The sequence below is a fragment of the Macaca nemestrina genome, chromosome 1 (genome assembly GCF_043159975.1).
Source record: "Macaca nemestrina isolate mMacNem1 chromosome 1, mMacNem.hap1, whole genome shotgun sequence".
NCBI lineage: Eukaryota > Metazoa > Chordata > Mammalia > Primates > Cercopithecidae > Macaca > Macaca nemestrina.
In genome coordinates, this window is record NC_092125.1 from 27,015,798 (window position 1) to 27,035,409 (window position 19,612).

Here is a 19,612-nt window from a genome sequence, read left to right on the forward strand (position 1 = left end):
CTCTTGCAGAGAGACAGACCCGGAGGCCATGGCCATTTTGGTGAGAAATACCAGAAGCGGCTTCAGTTCCCACCTATTGCTCCATATTTATAATCACACGAACCTGCTTCTCTTGTTTGCTATTTTTAGAGCAACAAATTGTGCGATGCGAAATTAGTACCAGAGGAACAATGACTCAACAAAAAAAAATAGCAAGGGAACTATGAAAAATGGCACAACTGCTTAACTTGAATAGTTGAAGTCTTTAGGAGACTTCAGTAGTTGAAGTAACACAGAAAAATCCTCAAACATACCTACATGAAACTGGGTTTCTCAAAAACTAACCCACATTTATGGAAATAGGAAGTTTGTCTTGCAGAAACGTCAGCTCATTTTGTAAGGTGTATGTGATATTTAAATTTGTGATGCTTGTGAATAAGGGGAATGGGGCCTTAGGTCTGAGGAAAGGGGCGCATTCATTCAAATTGGAGGGTAGTTTGCATTTTTAAGGCTGCTATAAGGGCATGATCTTGGTGAGACATACTTAACCTGTTTTTGTATGTATTGTGTACCTTCTGTTCTAAGCCATTGTGTGTGTCTGCCTATCACTTTCTCCAAGATTCTCTCCAAATCTTGCTTCTCTTAATTTCTCCAGATTGTGCCAACCTATTTCCCACTCCTGATCTTTCACATTATGTCACCACTATGCGACTGGGGTATGTGGTTTGTGTTCTTAGGCTCAACAGATACCGACCATATGCCAAGCACTCTTCTGACAGCTAGGGATAGATCCATCAGTGAGCAAAACAGACAAAACTCCATCTTTTTTCCTCTGCTGCTCACGTTCTACTGTTAAGCATTTGCATATTTCTCATACTTTTCAATACATTTATTATTTCTTTGTAATCAGTTTATTCTGACCCTTAGTAGATGACATATTTCATGGGTGTAGGGACAATGCCATCTATCTCCCTTGGGGTGTTCTTACATTCAAGAAATGGGTTTTCACATGAGTCCTGTCAAATACTTAGTTCCTTACACAGAATATAAAGAGATTGAGTTTTTCAAAGGCAGGCTGACTGCTGCTTGGAATGAAAAGCATTTAGTTACTGAAGACAGAAAAAGGATTCTCTTTTCAACCCTTCATATTCTCAGAAGGAAAACTGAAACACCGAGTTAGTTTGTCCTCAACTCTGGTTAATTTCCCTTGCAAATAAAGCCCCCTTGGGCAGAAGCTTTGCCATGAGATGTTACCTAGCTAGAATTTTTAAACTGGTTTTCATTGTATTTTATTACCTTCAATTAACAATAGTTTAAAACAACTAGTTTTCTATTTATAGCAGTAAAATAAATTTGTTCAAGTACAGCACTGAATGGATTTAAAGAAAAATAGTAAAATTTCAGGTGGTAAATATGATAAAAAGCATGGAAGTGAGAAATGGTTGACTAAAATTTAGGACTCTGCTTGAGAGTATAGCATTTTAGACCAGGCACAGTGGTTCATGGCTGTAATCCTAGCACTTTGAGAGTCTGAGGTTGGAGGATCACTTGAGCCCAGGAGTTCAAGATCAGCCTAGACAACATAAGGAGTCCCAGTCTCTACAAAACAAACAAACAAACAAAACAACTAGCCGGGCATGGTGGTACACGCCTGTGATCTCAGCTCCTTGGAGGTCTGAGGTGGGAGGACAGCTCCAGTCCAGGAGGTTCAAGGCTTCGGTAAGCCTGGGCAACAGAGTGAGACCGTCTCGAGAAACAAAAACAAAACCAAAAAACCCAACCAAAAGCAGCATTACCCAGAACCTATCTACTTTAGAACCGTAGCATGCCCTGTCTGCTCCTGCTGCACCTAATACCAGAGGGAACTGCGCCAACTCCAAATTAAAAACATTATCAGTGATCAGAAACAAAAGTTCCATTATCAGAATCTTTCAAAGCTCAGTAATAGCTTAAACTCCTGGCTTCTTAAAGGATTAGTAACACTTTGATATCTATGTATATTTGGCTTCACAGAGGAGAACCAAATGACATTACCTTGAAAATCTAGGACTAAGGGACCTTGTGAATACAGAGGGAAACTATCCAAGGAACAGTCAAGAGCAGTTTTAATTGAGTGAGTAAAGTGATCTTGGTTTCTAATTCAACTGAGAAAACATGACTTTCTCCTTTTTTCTTTAAGAGGGGGCTAATGTTAACCAGACATGTTATCTGTAGTCCCCTGGGCTCTACACTGGGAAAGATGATCAAGAAATAGATAAGCCTGTTATTCTTCCAACTGATGGTTCCAGTTAGCACCCATGCCCTAGTCATGTGAAACAAAGAGGGGTGAAACAAGGCGGGTATCTTGGTTCCAGCTTTAATTCTCTATTTTCTCTGAGGGACTTTCAGCATCAGCTCTTTCTGAGGGATTATCTTACTAAGGTGTTGACTCTTATTGACGACAGAATTCAGCTCTTTCATGTAGTCACAAAGGGATCCTAGACCCTAAGAGAATGCCCATATTGTAATAAAGCTGTAACACACTGCCTGTAGCTAGCTTTATCAAAAAGCCTTTAAAAAACTTGGATTTCACAAAATCATAGGCGACCTATAGGGCTATCTTTTCCAAGGAGACACATATATTCCCCCTTAGTGTTGACCCTATACAGACCAGGTAGGAAGTGACACAGGTTAATTTAAAATTCAGCCAGCCACAGTGGTGCCTGATATAGTCATTACTTGGTCTGTCTTTTGGTTTAAGTGCTTCAAGGAGTGTGGAACAGTCCTTCAGGAATAGGAGATCCTTTCCTTTTGATAAGGAGCTGGGGTTCTGAAATAACCAGCAGGTAAAGATTAGGCCATGGGAGATTCTGATGAGTCTGCTTTGGAGCCTCTAGACAGCAAGAGAATAGTATAATAGTATAATACAACTCAGGTTATACTGCAGAAAATGAAACATAATAGATGGAGAAGTCCATGCCTACCATAAAACTTTGAAACCTTTGCCTAGAGCAGGCCTTTCTTTTCTTTCATTTGCAAATTTCTTCTGAGCCACCTACTATGTCACTGACTCTGACTATGAACTCATATCACTATGAACTCGTGGGGTGGGGTAGGGGTAGGGGGTCAGCGGGGAGTGTCCAAACACACTAGGTCCTCATGAAATTTTTACTTTTGTACTTCTAAACGTCTTACATGGTCTAAACTATTCTCATCGATACCACTTCCCCTCCTTCTTCTGCCATTCATTTGACATACCCATATCCAATGGGTAATGACACTTTACTACCTATAAGATTAAATTGAAGGCTCGTTCTGTCTTTATCACTGTGAAATTTAAGAACAATAGCTTACATTTATTTACTAATTTATACTGCATAGTCTAATTTCACACATAAATCTCATTTCCTTCCCAAGAGCTTTGTGAAACTTGTTATTCTTTCATTAGTGTATCAGACACTTTAGAGGTGGAATGCAGGCATCTAATTTTCCAATGGTTTTTAATGTTGGTTGAGTATCAGAAAAGCCTGTGGAGTTATATTTTGTTTTAAATAAGAGTACAGATGTGCTTGAACACTTAGAGAATCTATCGCACAGTTGTGGCATTCCAGCACCAAATTAAAATATGTGTGCCTGTGTTATTATACTAGATTTTCAGATAAAATATAGTCAGTTTGATTGAAGTGCAATTTTGTTAGTGTTCCAATAATATGATATTGAATTTTAAATATATCAGTGTATTTAGTAGATGACCAACTTTCAACTCACTTGGGCCCCTTACAGCCACTGCTGGCTTCATGGGCCTGCAGTCTGTGCAGGGGCCCACATGCCTAGAAGAGCCTTGTGCTTGGTTTAATGCTCTGCTGTTGCTGTCTTGAAATTCTTAATGAATTTTGAAAACGAGGCCCGACATTTTTATTCTGCACCAGTTCTGCTTAAAGCCAAGGGCCTCTACTGTGGGGTTGCTTTAGCATGGTTGTCCTAATGGCTGAATGAAAAATGTAGTTGAAAAGGCTGCTTTTAAAATAAGCAATGAACAGATTGATGGTTGAGAGTTGGGCAGGTTGGGGAAGGTGCAGGGTGAGGCAGATTATGGAAAGTGTGAGCTGGCAGACTCAGCAGGCATGGAACAGAGGCCCTGGGATGGTGCTCTGCAGCCTTGGGCAGGGGTGAAGAGGAGAGGGCTTATGCTGTGGGGATGGCAAGAGGCAGCTACCAGCGGGGGATGCACTTGTGAGCTTTGAATGAACCTTTGCTGGGCTCCCTTTCCCTCTTTGTCTTCCCTCTCCAAGGCACTACTTTCAGCTCCCAAAACATGGAGCTCAGAAGTGGACAAGAGTGAGGAAAGACGTGGTAACTGAAAGAAGTCTAGGGTTCTCTGGGTGGAAGGACTCAGAGGAAACATTCAAACCTTGATAGAAAGGAGATGAAAAATCCATCCTTGCCTATTGTTGTAGCTACAGAGCCCCAAAAGCCCTTGGGCTGCAGATGTACCCCCCACAAATCTATTTATAGTCTATTTAAAAAATTAAGTTGAACTTAGTCATAACAGTATCTTCTTCAGATATGCTTATCTTCTCCATAGGTTTAGTTGACATATTTGAAATGTTTTAAGACTAAATGAGCCAGGTGCAGTGGCTCATGCCTGTAATCCCAGCACTTTGGGAGGCCTAGGTGGGTGGATTACCTGAGGTCAGGAGTTTGAGACCAGCCTGGCCAACATGGCAAAACCTCCTTTCTACTAAAAATACAAAAAATAGCTGGGCATGGTACTGCATGCTTGTAATCCCAGCTACTATGGAGGCTGAGGCAGGAGAATTACTTGAACCCGGGGGATGGAAGTTGTAGTGAGCCGAGATTGCACCACTATACTCCAGCCTGGTGACAGAGTAGGACTCCTCATAAATAAATAAATAAATAAATAAGACTAAATGAAAATGTCACATTAAAATGACTATACATTTTTCTAATTCTGGAAACCCAATGTCCTCAGAGTTCTCTTTTAAAAACCTCAAGGCCAGGTGCAGTGGCTCACACCTATAATCCCAGCATTTTGGGAGGCCAAGGCAGGAGGATCACTTGAGCCCAGGAGTTCGAAACTAACCTGGGCAACATAGAAAGACTCTGTCTCTACAAAAAAATTAACAACAAAAAAAATTAGCTGGGTGTGGTGGTGCATACCTGTAGTCCCAGCTGCTTGGAAGGCTGAGGTGAGGGGATCACTTGAGCCTGGGAAGTCGAGGATGTAGTGAGCTAAGATCATGCCAGTGCACTCCAGCCTGGGCGACAGAGCAAAACCCAGTCTCTAAAATATATATAGATATGTATATATGAAATTAAAAACTAAAAAGATAAAAACTTCTTGATTCCTCTGACTGCTACCCATTAAGGAGAACAATTCCCTTTTAAAAGCTGGAAGTGGTGCTGACTTTTCTCTTTATGGAAAATATTTACCTTCTTTGCCAATATAACTAAAGGCTATAACTTTCCATAAATTCATCATAAAATTGTGTTTCATGACTCATCATTATCTAGCCTCTTTTGCCTTAAAGAAGGTTTTGGTTGTAACCGGTATCTCTCCAGTGTCTCAAAATATGAACAGATGTTTGTTGCTTCTGTTCCCTTCTCTTCCCTACCTGTAATGATTAATGATTAATTGCTTCTGTTCCCTTCTCCTCCCTACCACAATGATTAAAAAGGTATTCTCTGAGAGTTTTCTCATCTCAGTGTGAACTTAGTCACACAGTATCTTCTTCAGATATGCTTATCGGTCAATTTTTCCATATTTATATTTTAAATTTTACTCTTAAAAAATGAAGTTCTTGCTCCATACCAAATGCTTTAACAGATTACTGTGTGTAATCCTTACAACCACCTTTATGAAGCTGGTATTATTAGTCCCATTTTTAGTTCATGAGACTCAAGTTTTTTGAGCTAATAACTTGCCTAAAGACATAGAACTCTGTTAAGTGTCTCTGGTTCAGCCTGTGCTGGTTCAGAGCTCACACTAGGGATGCAGCCTGGCTGTTGGAATTTGACTTCTAGCCCTGCCGTCTTCTGGCCAGACAACCTTGAGCAAATTACTTAACATCTTTGTTCCTCAGGTTCCACATCTATAATGTAACAATACCTACTATGTAGGTTGGTTGTGAAGTTTAAATGAGGAGTTACATGGAAGACATTTAAAATAGTGTCCACCATAAATATTGCATAATAAATATCATTATTATTGTTTTCCAAATATTCTCCTAATGTTATGGCCCATCCTGCTGTATGTCACTGAACCCAAGTATTTCTGAATAACTCCATCAAGTGCTGAACAGCCAGAACTGTCAATTCCCACTTATCAGATGATAGCATACATAATTATTCAAGTCATGAACAGCAGAGGCAGACTAAGAAAACTTTGAAGACTAAGATAGTAAACAGATGTGAGAACCAAATGCAATATGTGATCCCTGATTGGATCCTGAACCAGAAACAATTTTTTTTTTCTTTTGCCACAGAAGACATTTGTGGGTAAAAAATGAAGGTCTGTACATTGGTAATAGTATTGTATTAATGTTAACTTCTTGATTCATAATCACTTTCTGTGGTGACTGCAGATAATATCAGTGTTTTTAGGAAATATACACTGAAGTATTGAGATAAAGGGGAATTATATCTATAATATACTGTTAAATATTAATTATAAATAATTAAATTCATATGTACAGAAGGACAGACGAAAGGATGATTAACATGGTAAAATATTAACATTTGGCAAATATAGGTAAAGGGCTTGTGGAAAGTATTTTTTTGAAACTTTTCTATAAGTCTGAAATTATTTCAAAATGGAATGATAAAAATATTAATCAGTAGAAAGAAAAGAAAGAGTACTAGATTTGGACTTGGAAGAATTGAGTTTGATTCTAGCCACTATTTCCTGGTGCTCTTAGACAAATTGTTTAGACTCACTGAGCCTGTTTCCTAATCAAAAACCTGAAGATAATAAAACCTACCTCGTTGGATTGAGTGGGCATATAAGTTTCTGGGTGGATTTATAAAGTTGTAGCACATTATACAAATCATCCTTTTTAAAAAAGGACATATGGCCCTATTTTCCCACTCTGAAACTACTAGCTCAGGATGGGCTCTGCTACAAATCAGCTACAGTAAAGCTTAAGGGATGGGTTTTCTCAGTTATGAACGCCATGCAAGCAGAAGGGAAAAACTCAGGTGACCTTGATGCTTCCTCTTAGAAATTCATTTTTGTGACTCCTAGAGAAGAAAAGATTTTGATAGGGAACATTCTATCCTTAAAAAAAAAAAAAAAAAGATTTCAAATAAAAGAAATTGTAGATATAATGACCAGTTCTCAAGATTGGTGATTTTCAACTTGGTTGTACATCACAATCACCCTATGGATCTTTAAAAAACCAAAAAGTAGATGCTTACACCCCTACCGTGGAGAGTCTGATTAATTAGGTCTTGGATAGCCATAGGTCCTAGACGTCCACATTTTCAAAGAGCTCCACAGACACTTCTGATGTCCACTGGGGTTGAAAACCACTGCTCTGGTATTGTCTATAAGGACTAAATAAGATCCTTTATGCGTAGTGCTCAATAAACATTAACCCTAATCTCATCTTTTCCTTTCTCTGTGCCTCAGAGGAATGACAAACTGAAATTAGAAATGCAGATCTTGTTGACAAATGATTTACAATAAAGTTTCTGGATGACAAAAAAGAAAAGAAAACCACTGCCCTAGATAGTTAGTCAAAGTAGGTGCCTCAGATATCAGAGCCCAAATCAAGCCCATCTGATATCATTATATGTGATCTGGGGAAAGAATAAAATCCCCCACTTAATTTGGCATTTACTAGTATCCACAGTACTTTGGAGGCACTTAACATGGATAATGTGCCAAGGAGATGGGTAGGCCTCAAAAGATGAAGTGGGGAATATGGGCAGAAAAGCAGAGTAAACTTCAACAGGATTATCTTGGGTATTGATAAGGAAATAAAGCAGGCTTACAAGATGAGTTTTATAAACAATAAACAATGATTCAGAAAAGGGATCTTGGAGTATGTCCTGGTCGTTCCCTGAATACTTGGGCCAAGACTGCTGTCTGGGAGGCCATCAATGCTGAGATGCTGAATGTCCTCATAAAGGATGTTGTCAATTAAACCCAAGGAATTAGAGTACTCTTTACAAGAAAAACAAACCACAGAATATTTTATTTCTTGGGAGTTCCTATTGCTATACTTCATACACATTTCAGTTAGAAAAGCTCCAAGACAAAAATAATAGAGTTAGAAAATAGAAACAAAAATTATTTAGAAGATGGAATGCCTTTTTTTTTTTTTTTATAAGGACAGATGAGAAAAGTAAAAAAGACATGGATGCAGCTGGAAACCATCATTCTTAGCAAACTATCACAAGAACAGAAAACCAAACACCGCATGTTCTCACTCATAGGTGGGAACTGAACAATGAGATCACTTGGACTCGGGAAGGGGAACATCACACACCGGGGCCTATTATGGGGAGGGGGGAGGGGGGAGGGATTGCATTGGGAGTTATACCTGATGTAAATGACGAGTTGATGGGTGCTGACGAGTTGATGGGTGCAGCACACCAAGATGGCACAAGTATACATATGTAACAAACCTGCACGTTATGCACATGTACCCTAGAACTCAAAGTATAATTAAAAAAAAAAAAAAGAAAAGCTGAGAGAATACATAATCAGAATTCATGAGATAATGAAGGGAATAGCTGGGATGGACTCTGTCACTTAAAATTGGAAATAAATTGTGAGAGCAAATGCTGAGGTAATTTAAGACGTAAGAGAAAATTACTTCATATATTGCTTCATTTAATGTTTCCTCTGAAATGTCATTATTTCTACTCTGTAAGTGGATAAAATGAGTCTGAGAAAGGTAATTTTTCCTAAGTCACGAAGTTGGTAGGAGGAGAAGCTGGGGATTTGAACTCAGACCACCTGACTCCAGAGTCTGTGCCCAGAATCACTATACTCCTGGACCTCCCTTATACTTCAGATTTTCAAGAAGGCTAAGGAAAGCTCATACGGCATAGTAAGATTCAAGTTCAACTGTAAACTTTTGATTTACCTTTGAACTCAAGTTCAAATCAAGTAAAAGTCATTAAGAGCTCAGCTAACTTATCTTTCTATTCATCACTTCTGTATGCTCATAGACTTTGGACTGATTTTGAAATAGAAATGCTGGTCTTGCAATATTTTCAGCTAAGCCAGAATAAGATAAGATGTGTTGTTTTCCTAGGAATTAATTTCTCCATTTCTAGTTTTCAAGTTTTAGTAAAACGATGCTTCATGACTTGCAGCAATAAATTCTTAACTGGTAATCAAAAAAGAATAAACTGTACTTCTGTTCATAAATAGAGGAAGGAAAAAGAAGCACCTGCAATTTGATAATTATAATAATTAATTATACTGCTTACAAAGGATGTAGAGACAGTATGGCAAAGTAGAAAAGCCTAGGATTACTAGTTAGGAGAGTAATGCTGTGTACACTAAGCCATGCAATTTTAGGTGAGCCACTTTCCTTCTTTGGGCAACGCTTTCCTCAACGGTAAAACCAAGGTGTCAGATTAGAATTTCATTTCCTCAAAACCTAGAATCATGGAATGTTAGTGCAGGAAAGGGGTTTAGAGGAGGGCCGCTCAATCTTTGTCACCTCATGGTGCACCTAGAAAATGTTCATTCTCGCATGGCATCCTGGAGCCGGCACAGGAAGCAGTTAAGGATTGGAGCTGCTGCCTCCAGGTCTCGGAGGATCAATTATTCAGCTCATTTGTGGGGGAGTCCAAGCTTTGAGAATCACAAGTTCAGCCTCATAATTTTCCACACGGAGAAACTAATGCCTAGAAACATTTTATGAATTTATAACAACCCATAAATTAAAGTACATGGCATCAATGTATTTTCAGTTGTTACACTATTATTTAATGAATCTATCCCAACCTGACCCCCTTCAGTCCATTTTCCACATGGTAACCGGAGAGATCTCTTAAAAACTGTAAACCTGATTACGTCAATGCCCATTCCCCTCAAGGGTTGCCTCCTGATGTTTTGAGGATAAAGATCCATATTCTTAAAATAGCCCACAAAGCCCTGCATGGCCCAATCTCTATTTCTCTAGTGTCATCTCAGGCTTTTTTTTTTTTTTCTTTTTTTTTTTGCATTTTATATTTCTTCTTTCCTTTCCTAAAACACACCAACCAATTTCCTGCATAAGGGCTTTAGCAAGTGCTATTTTCTCGGCCTGGAGTCATTTACCTTCTTCCCCAGCTGACACTCGTTTCAGGACTCAGTTCAAACGCCGTTTGCTAAAGAAAACCTTTCTTAATCCCCCATCTACACCAGGTTCCCGAATACAACTCATCCTATCTTTTACTACACAGCAATAATCAGAGTTTGTATGTGTCCATTTCTTTTTGTGATTATCTGATTCATGTCTGTCTTCCTCATTAGACTGTGAGCCCTGAATGGAATGTGTGTCTGAATAGGAGTTCTAGTTCATCACTGTCTCCTCAGTGCTTACCAGTTTCTGGTGTATAGGAAAAGTTCAGTGAAATGTTCAATGAATGAATTTGTGGTTTAGTTTTGGCTACAGAAGTCTTCCTGGCAACTTCCATTCATTGCACTGACAGTTCTGTACATCACATTTCTTGTAATACAAAACATGGGTATGGTAATGCCTTACTTCACTCTAATTAGTGAACAGTATGGGCGTTTACTTAAGCTTTTCACTGCAAATATTCTTAACAATTTTTTTTTTATTATGGACAACTTTGAGATCTAATAAGCTATGGACAACTTCCCCCCCATCCCTTTGCAAAATGAATATATCCACAACATTTTGCAAACAATTTCAGCGAGTCAGTCCATGGACTAACCCTATGAATAAATTTGAAACTCCTAAATTTGGCATAAAATAATCATATGACTTAAGCCTTAGCTACCTTTCCATGCTCATCTGTAATTATCTGATGTCTTTTTAAGCTCTGCTATATCAAATTCCATGTAGTTTTCCCTACATGGAATTAGGGATTGCTCCTGTGAACAGCTACTACACTCTAGCCTGGGCAACACAGTGAGACTCCATCTCAGGAAACAAAGACAAAAACAAAAAACCAAGGTAAAGAGCTAAGAGAATGGATACATAATATCCCTCAAATGAGAAGACAAACTGGAATACCAGTAAATACAACTGAATACTTGCAATGTGTAATTATCCACAAAGGCCATTACAAGAAAATATATTATACAACATACACACTATTTCTTCAGCCTGGAATACTACTCTATGTTTTGCTTTTTTAACCTATCCTCCAATACTTGGAGCTGACTTCATATCTAACAGGTGGCTCATCTGATTCTTGTGCTGAAACCCAATAAGGATCAACCTCCTAGCATTTACTTCCTGATAGGGGCTTTCATGAAACCCAGTAAGGATCAATCTCCTAGGTTTTACTTTCTGATGTCAAAATGACCTATTTTGATAACAATTTTTCCTGGAAAATGTTAAATTCTTTGAGAATGAGGAGTGTGTCTTACTTAGCCACAGTGCCTAGAACAGTGAATGGCATCTGAGAAGGACCAAAATTATCAATGGTAGAAGAAGCCAGGCACTGTGGCGTGCACCTGCCATCCCAATTACTGGAGGCTGAGGCAGGAGGATTGCTTGAGCCCACGTGTTCCAGGCTGTAGTACTATGATAGCCTGGGCAACATAGTGAGACTGCATCTCGGGAAACAAAGACAAAAACAAAAAACCAAGGTAAAGAGCTAAGAGAATGGATACATAATATCCCTCAAATGAGAAGACAAATTGGAATACCAGTAAATACAACTGAATACTTGCAATGTGTAATTATCCACAAAGGCCGTTAAAAGAGAATATACTATACAACAAAGTTAATTTTACCTCAGTAAATTGACTAAAAATTGTGTTAGCCTAAGGTATCAATGTCAGTATTGGTTTCTGTTACAGAAAATCATCATGTAAACACTAGAACAATGAATTCTTTATTGAAACAATCTGAAGGCAATACTCAGAAAATGTACCATTATGATGACTTTATGGAAAGATTCAAAGCTGTCCTGTGTGCTGCTATTGTACAATATTTTATAATTCTCTCTGCCTTGTGAATAGTCAGCAACAGATCTTAGCTCTCAGATGGTGATTGTAGAGTAACCAACAAGTTAATGGGTAATGAGGAAAGTGGAGAACTTTGCACGGAAAGATATGTACACTGATATTCCAAGCAAAGAAATTATTTTTGCTGTTTCAAACGTGCGGTTTTTATTCATTTACTCAACAGATTAAGCTATTTCTAACTCTAAGGTTGGTACCAAAAGGGACCAGTATTTATCATTAGAAGAATTACCATTCATTACACAATGGAATATAAGCCTAATGCATAATGGACTTTCACAGTGTGATTGGGTAGAATCCAACGAGACGGCTAATTCACACAATTCTGTTTCACTTACTCTTCTCTCTTACGCCAGATTCATTTGTTGTCGTAAGGCCAGTTACAGCAGCACAGTGGGAGGCGGGGTGGAGGTAGGGACAGAAGCGTTATCAGAAACTTCCATGGAAGCACAGTTTTTAAAACTACCCACCAAGAATCCATATGTAGCCTCATTCCAGCCCCTACTCTTGCTCAGACCATAGCAGTAATGACAGAATGGGAGCTATCACTCATTGATAAGAGTAGATTATTCTGTAAGATGACGAGGTCAGTAAAAGCAGTAAATAAGAGTGTGCTTACAACAAAGATGGAATTCACAATTTATGTTGACCTGAATTAAAAAAAAGAAATAGAATTATGGAGGAAAATCAAACTTTTATAACCCCTAGGAAAAAACAGCATCCAGCACAATTGTGAGTGCACAGTGTATACCACAAGAGATGTGAGCTACATGTGGTATAACATGAGAGTATAATGGGCCTGAAGAAGAAAGAAGTGGAGAGATACAGCATTTCATATTACTTTTATTGATTCAGAGGGTACATGTGTAGGTCTGTTACATGGATATATTGTGTGATGGTGAGGTTTGGGCTTCTAGCATACCTGTAACCATAATAGTGAAGATTGTACTCAATAGGCAGTTTTTCAATCTTCATCCTCTTCTCACTCTCCCCGCTTCTGGAGTCCCCAGTGTCTATTATTTCCCTATGTATGTCCATGTGTAATCATTGTTTGGCTCCCACTTACAAGTGAGAACACAGCATTTAATATTATTGGAGGGGGAAAAGGTCCCATACTACACATCTGTTTCAAATAATAAATACATTTGTGGTTTTTCAAAGAATAAGCCCTAATTTCCAAGGCAGACTTCCTAGTCCACAGCTATACCATGAGATGGAAATTTAGATGCTACAGTGATTTGGGTGATTTGCACAGGCATTCTGTATAAATTCAGCAAAAATGAATGTATTTATCAATAATTACAGATAAACTCACCAAGAGTACAGCCAAAGCCCTTTGGAGTATGACATAATTTTGCAATAAAATCAGGTGGTGTACCTAAGGGACAGACTGTAACATACACACTCTTTGAATCCCAGTGACCTCTTCCCAGGGGTTAAATCACAGTAGTCATATCAAATCCAAGAAATATCATCTTCAAATATATTTCAAAAGTCTCAAATGATTAAACCCCATGACCTTGTAATAAATGTAAAATAAATACACAAGGATATCAGTTCTAGGTCTGCCTGTCTGCCTCACTCCTTCCCTTCCTTCCACAGTCGTTTTTCAATAATCAACTAAGTTACTGATAAACAGAGGCTAGGTTCTTGGGATACAAAGGTAAGACATGGCCCCTGCCCTCAAGGAGTTCACACTAAGGGGATAACTACACAGAAACAAATAATTATTTTACAATACACCAAATATATTAACAGAAGTATGAAGTATGTACAAAGACACTGGGGACAAAGAGGAGAAAGTACGTGTGATTTTGTTCCTCACATGACATATTATCATTAAAATGGGAGATGAGAATTATGTACTTGGTCATTCAACAAGTACTGACTATGCCCCTCTCATGGGTAAGCACAGTGAAATCACAGTGAGATCAAAATAACCCTTGGGAATTCCAGGGGCACACGACCTTCCCTCATCCCCCTCAAGTACTCAGAGGCCTCCTGCTGCTGACAATGCAGCAGCCTGATAATTAAGAATTTTTTAAGGAATAAATAACTTATATTTTTAACCCAAAACTGAGTTGGACAAGTTTGTGAATAAATATATTAGTTAATAAGGATAAAACATAGTAAATATCTAATCGTTCTAATTACTTTTGAGGGAGGCCAAATATTCTGACTCAATTTCCTGTTATATCTTCCCTCATGCTTAGTTTTTCTACTCTTACCCCCCATCCTATCATGAACTCTAGAGAAATAATACTTGTTACATTTAAGATCATACGGAAAGGCAGTGAGGTTAGAGTGTAACTTCTGGACCCAGATTGCCTGGGTTCAAGTCTGTGTTCTGCTGTGTTCTAGCTATGTGGCTCTGGGGAAGTCGGTTAACTCTTCTATGTTTCAGTTACTCATCTGTAAATGGAGTCATCAATTAATGCATATAAAACACTTAGATCAATGCTTGGCACATGGTCAGGACGCCCTATAAGCTAGTTAATATTCCTACCATATACATAAAAATAAAAAATCAATAAGCAAATGATAAGAAAGAGTTAATGCAAATAAATTTCATAGCAGAGCTATCTTTTAAACTTCATCAAGATCATGACTGTATCAAATTCCTAACTATATCAAGTAAGCATTTGACCAATATGAGATTGAAAAATAACGACTATAGCAGTTTGGATTTCATCTATGCTTAAGAAAGAAAGTGTGACTTTGCTGTGGATAAGATACTTTCAAGATGTTGTCTTATTGTTATCTTTGTGGCTAAATTAGTGTTCAGATTAAAGGTGAGAAGGATATAGCGGTTGTTACAACATCGTTCACAATTATCTCACAGAAAATTGCTCACACAATATTAGCATCTACATGGTAGTGGAGGTATTTGATATTGAAGACAAAATTTCTTTCAAGTTTCTTTTATTATTTTTTTGAGACAGAGTCTTGCTCTGTTGCCCAGGCTGGAGTGCAGTGTTTTGATCTCTGCTCACTGCAACCTCTGCCTCCTGGGTTTAAGTGACTCTTCTACCTCAGCCTTCTGAGTAACTGGGACTACAGGTGCACACCACCACACCTGGCTAATTTTTGTATTTTTTGTAGAGTCAAGATTTTGCCATGTTGGCCAGATTGGTCTCAAACTCCTGACCTCAAGTGATCCACCTGCCTTGGACTTTCCAAGTGCTGGGATTACAGGTGTGTACCACTGCGCCCGGCCTAGTTTCTTTAAAAAGCTTTCCATAACCTGGAAAATCTTCTCTATACATGTGCTGTTGAAAACATTGAACCTAATATTTTCCTGTTAGACTAGTCTTCTGTTTTCCTCTTGTGAAAACAGGAATGCCCGTAACTATCTAAAGGACAAAGAACAGTAGTAGGTTTAACAATTTTCACCCTAAAGCCAAAGTGGGAGTACCTGTAATATTTTATGAATGAAAAACAGGAAGAATTCGATTAGAGCAACGTTTTAGACTCCTTTCTAAGTCACCTCCTGGAATTTTTAATCAGTCACCTGAGAGTTACTTATTAACTCAAAAACTGCTTAGTCACTGACTGAAAAATGAGGCAGGGAGCAGACCAAAGTCAAGAGTTCAGGGTCAAACTGCAGAGAGCAAAGCACAATGAGTGGATTGGTTTCATCTTTCTCCTCAGTCTTCCATTGCCAGGAAAATGAAGGGACTAGACAGTGTTGGTGGTTCGTAATGTGAACACAATACCAGTTGTATTAGGTGAAGAGACACAAGTCACAGGTTAAAAAGGGCACTTTGTCTCCCTTACTTGATATGTGGATCAAAGCCATGTACCCATACATGTACCATCCTTGGCATCTTTCCTCAGTTTTCTCTTTCACAAGATACCCATACACACAATATATTCTATACCAATGCTCTTCTGGAAGTTCTTTCAGCTTCAAGCTTATCAGAAATAAGAGCACTAGTGAGCATATCTATTTGTTAGTTTTAAGTAATATTTAACTGGCTGGGTGCAGTGGCTGATTCCTGTAATCCTACTTTGGGAGGCTGAGGTGGGTGGATCACCTGAGGTCAGGAGTTTGAGACCGGCCGGCTAACATGGTGAAACCCCATCTCTACTAAAACACAAACAATAGCTGGGTGTGGTGGTGCACACCTGTAGTCCCAGCTACTCGGGAGGCCAAGGCAGGAGAATTGCGTGAACCCGGGAGGTGGAGGTTGCAGTGAGTCGAGATCCTGCCACTGCACTCCAGCCTCGGTGACACAGCGAGACTCTGTCTCAAAAATAATAATATTTAACTAAGAGAGGTTAATATTTTAGTTACACATTTCTCTCTACTGCTAGAGGATTATATTTGGTTATTACAGTATTTCCCCCTTATCCCTAGAGGATACATCCCAACCCCCCAGCAGATACCTGAAACCACACAGAGTACCAAACCCTACATATACTGTTTTTTCTTATACAAACATACCTATGATAAAGTTGAATTTATAAATTACGCACAGTTAAGGGATCAAAAACAGTAATAATAAAATAGAACAGTTATAACAATATGCTATAATTAAAATTATGTTGTGAATGTGGTCTTTCTCTTAAAACATCTTAAGTACTGTATTGATCCTTCTTGTGATGAAGAAGGGACAAAGTAGAAGAGCATGAGATTGCATCATGCTACTCAGAATGGTGTGCCATTTAAAACTTATGAATTGCTTACTTCCGGAACATTCCATTAAATATTTTTGAACTACAGTTGATTGAGAGTAACTGGGACCAATGGAAAGCAAAACTGCGGATAAGGGGAGACTACTGTGATATTGACCTATTGAATTCAGACTATACAGTTCGGATACGAGCCAGTCTTTTAACATCTTTCTAGTTTATGACTTTCGGTCCCTTCATGATTCTTAATCACTTTCATTCAATTATAAAATACTTATTTTATTAGCTGGGCATGGTGGTGCATGCCTGTAGTCCCAGCTACTTGGGAGGCTGACAGAGGAGGACTGCCTGAGTACAAGAATTCAAGGCTGCATTGAGCTGTGATTGCACCACTGTACTCTAGCCTGGGTGACGGAGCGAGACTCTGTCTCCAGTTTACAATTTGTATATATATTGTCTCTAATTTACTCTATGTATGTGTGTGTGTGTGTGTGTGTGTGTGTATTAAGCCCATAACAAATATTTTTGTGCTCTATAAGACAGCTGAAAAAAATATATTTAAGAGTCTAAGGGCAAGCTAGTCTATCTGGATACTTGTTATAAAAAAGGTAAGGTGTATTGTGAATACGCTGCAATTAATGGACAAATAGTTGCTAGTATCTCTCTGGATTTCAAGGGCCCTCGCTAACCTAACCCCTTAATTTCTCCATTATGATAAAAGATCATATATTATTATATTATGATCTTTTAATATATTAATGTTACTGAAGATCATCATAGTAAAGGCCTACAAAATAGAGACAGGCATTGCTTATGGTGATGGAACAACATTTTGATTTTATTTGTTTTTAATAAACAGTAGGCAAAGGGATATTTTGGTTGTCTAGAAAAAACATGCATTCTCACTTCCTTCCTATTAACCAGCTAGCTTTTGCCTCTTAAACTTCAGCTACAAAAGGGAATCATCCATGAGTTTAATTGTATTGCCAGGTGACAGACAAGAGGGGTCATATGATGAGAAGAGAGGCTGGAAAAGGGAAAAAAAAAAGAGGAGCAAGTTCAGATAGGCATGGTGCAGAGGCTAGCACCTGGGTACTGACCTTTGAATTTCTTGCAAGGCAATATAATTTGCTCTTCACACATAAAAGGCTACACTAAAAGAATAAAAGCCTTTTCCCCTCTATGTTCCTGTAAAACTTTATTTATGGACACTGAAATTTGCATATCACATACTTTTCATGTGTTACAAAATATTTTTCTACTTTTGATGTTTTTCAACGATTAAAACATGTGAAAGCCATTCTTAGCTCATGGGCCGCACAAAAACAGGCAGCAAGGGATTGGCCCTTAGACCAATGTTGGCTGACTGCTGGATGGCAGCATTAGAGCTTGGGTATGAGTCCCACCCCAGGGCTTCCAGGAGAGGGGGCCCAGGCTGATGCCATCTCCACCCCCATTTCTCTAGGCAGGAAGGCAGAGTTGGTGCTGGATGAGGTGCGGCTGCAGATTCTGGCCAGCCCTTCACCAAGGCCGTGGAAGACAAAACCAGCCCTGAGTCCTGGGTGCTTGAGGGGCAGCTGATGAAATCAATGAAGTGGCAGGATGGAGTGGGAGATCAGGGAAGAGGCCTCGAGGGGATGGAGGATGACTGGACAAGGCTTTGGTAGAACTGCAACCCTCTTCACCCTCTCCTGACTCCCCTCTGCTCACCACCGTCTTCAGACCTCCACAGAACTTGACCTACTGGTGGTGGAGGAATTCCAACGAATCCAGGGTGGCCCTGGGTAACCCAGGGCTCAGAGCTCGACTCGGTTGAGGGCAGGAGGCTGGAAGAGATGACCTCCGCTAGTCCCCCCAGACGGTCCAGCCCCCTAAAGCCTGTGATGATCCTTCCACTAGGCCAGACCCACTGACTGCCAGAGTGGGTGCCACCTTCTTCAGGGCTGTGCCAGTTCAGGCCCTTGGGTAGGAATGTGTGCACCGGTGTCTGGACACCCTGTGGGAGGCAGAGGGCCTCTGGTAGAGATGGTCATTCCAGACCTCGGTCAGTATCTCCTTCCCTCTGCAGACCCCCTCCCCCTGCCTGTGTCCTCTGTCCATCTGCCTCCTCCCTTGGGCTCACTGCCTCTACATGACGATCTGAAGCCTGCCTCCTCAGCCTGCCTTGCATCCTCATGGGAGCCCTCCCATGATACATTTTTAATTTATCTTTAAAAATACATTATTTGAAACCAGATTTGTTAGAGCCCATAATCAGTTGAAAAGAAAAGAAAATTCAGATTTGTGTGGGTTTTGTATTTGGTAAAAAGATAATTAAGTAGCTTCTGACAGTGAAATTAGAGTTTTAACTTAGCTGGCATATCATTTATAAAAGAGCCTAACAGGTCTGACACAAAACAGGCCTGCCATAGAAGTTAAAGCCTTTCCTTTGACTCTGCTATATTTATTTTCTAATGGACAAGTATAGAATGGTAAAGATGATAATAATTTAAAAAGATAATAATAACCAATATTTAATTGAATACTTCCTATTCTTATTGATTTAACTATATCGCCTAATTTATTTCTTGCTGCTGCTCTCTGAGGTAAGTACTATTATTATCCCCACCATAAAGATGAGGCAATTCAGGCACAAGAGTTTAACCTGCTTGCTTGAACAGCTAGTAAGTGGCAGAGCTAGAATTCAAACCGAGGTAGTCTGATTCCACATGCCTTTGCTGTACTGAAAGTACTTAACCCAGTCTGGGCACAAAGTGAGTGCTTTCTATGATCATCATTGCTTTTATTATTACTGGATTTAAGAAAAATATATTGAATGCCTACCCAATGGAGAAC

The 19,612-nt window shown here is 39.2% G+C and overlaps 1 protein-coding gene across 7 annotated transcripts in view; it reads right to left on the reverse strand.

Annotated features, from left to right (window-relative positions):
• The window catches only part of LOC105493024 (NME/NM23 family member 7), a 208,637-nt gene that overhangs the window by 1,319 nt on the left and 187,706 nt on the right, over positions 1-19,612 (reverse strand). For 4 of the 7 annotated variants that reach the window (XM_071075327.1, XM_071075318.1, XM_071075326.1 and 1 more), the window contains one exon: positions 5,140-5,237. The exons of the other annotated variants lie outside the window; for them this stretch is intronic. In XM_071075327.1, the coding sequence (XP_070931428.1) occupies positions 5,178-5,237 (60 nt within the window). In that variant the 3' untranslated portion in view covers positions 5,140-5,177. The remainder of the gene's footprint in view (positions 1-5,139; positions 5,238-19,612) is intronic. 7 annotated transcript variants of the gene reach the window in all.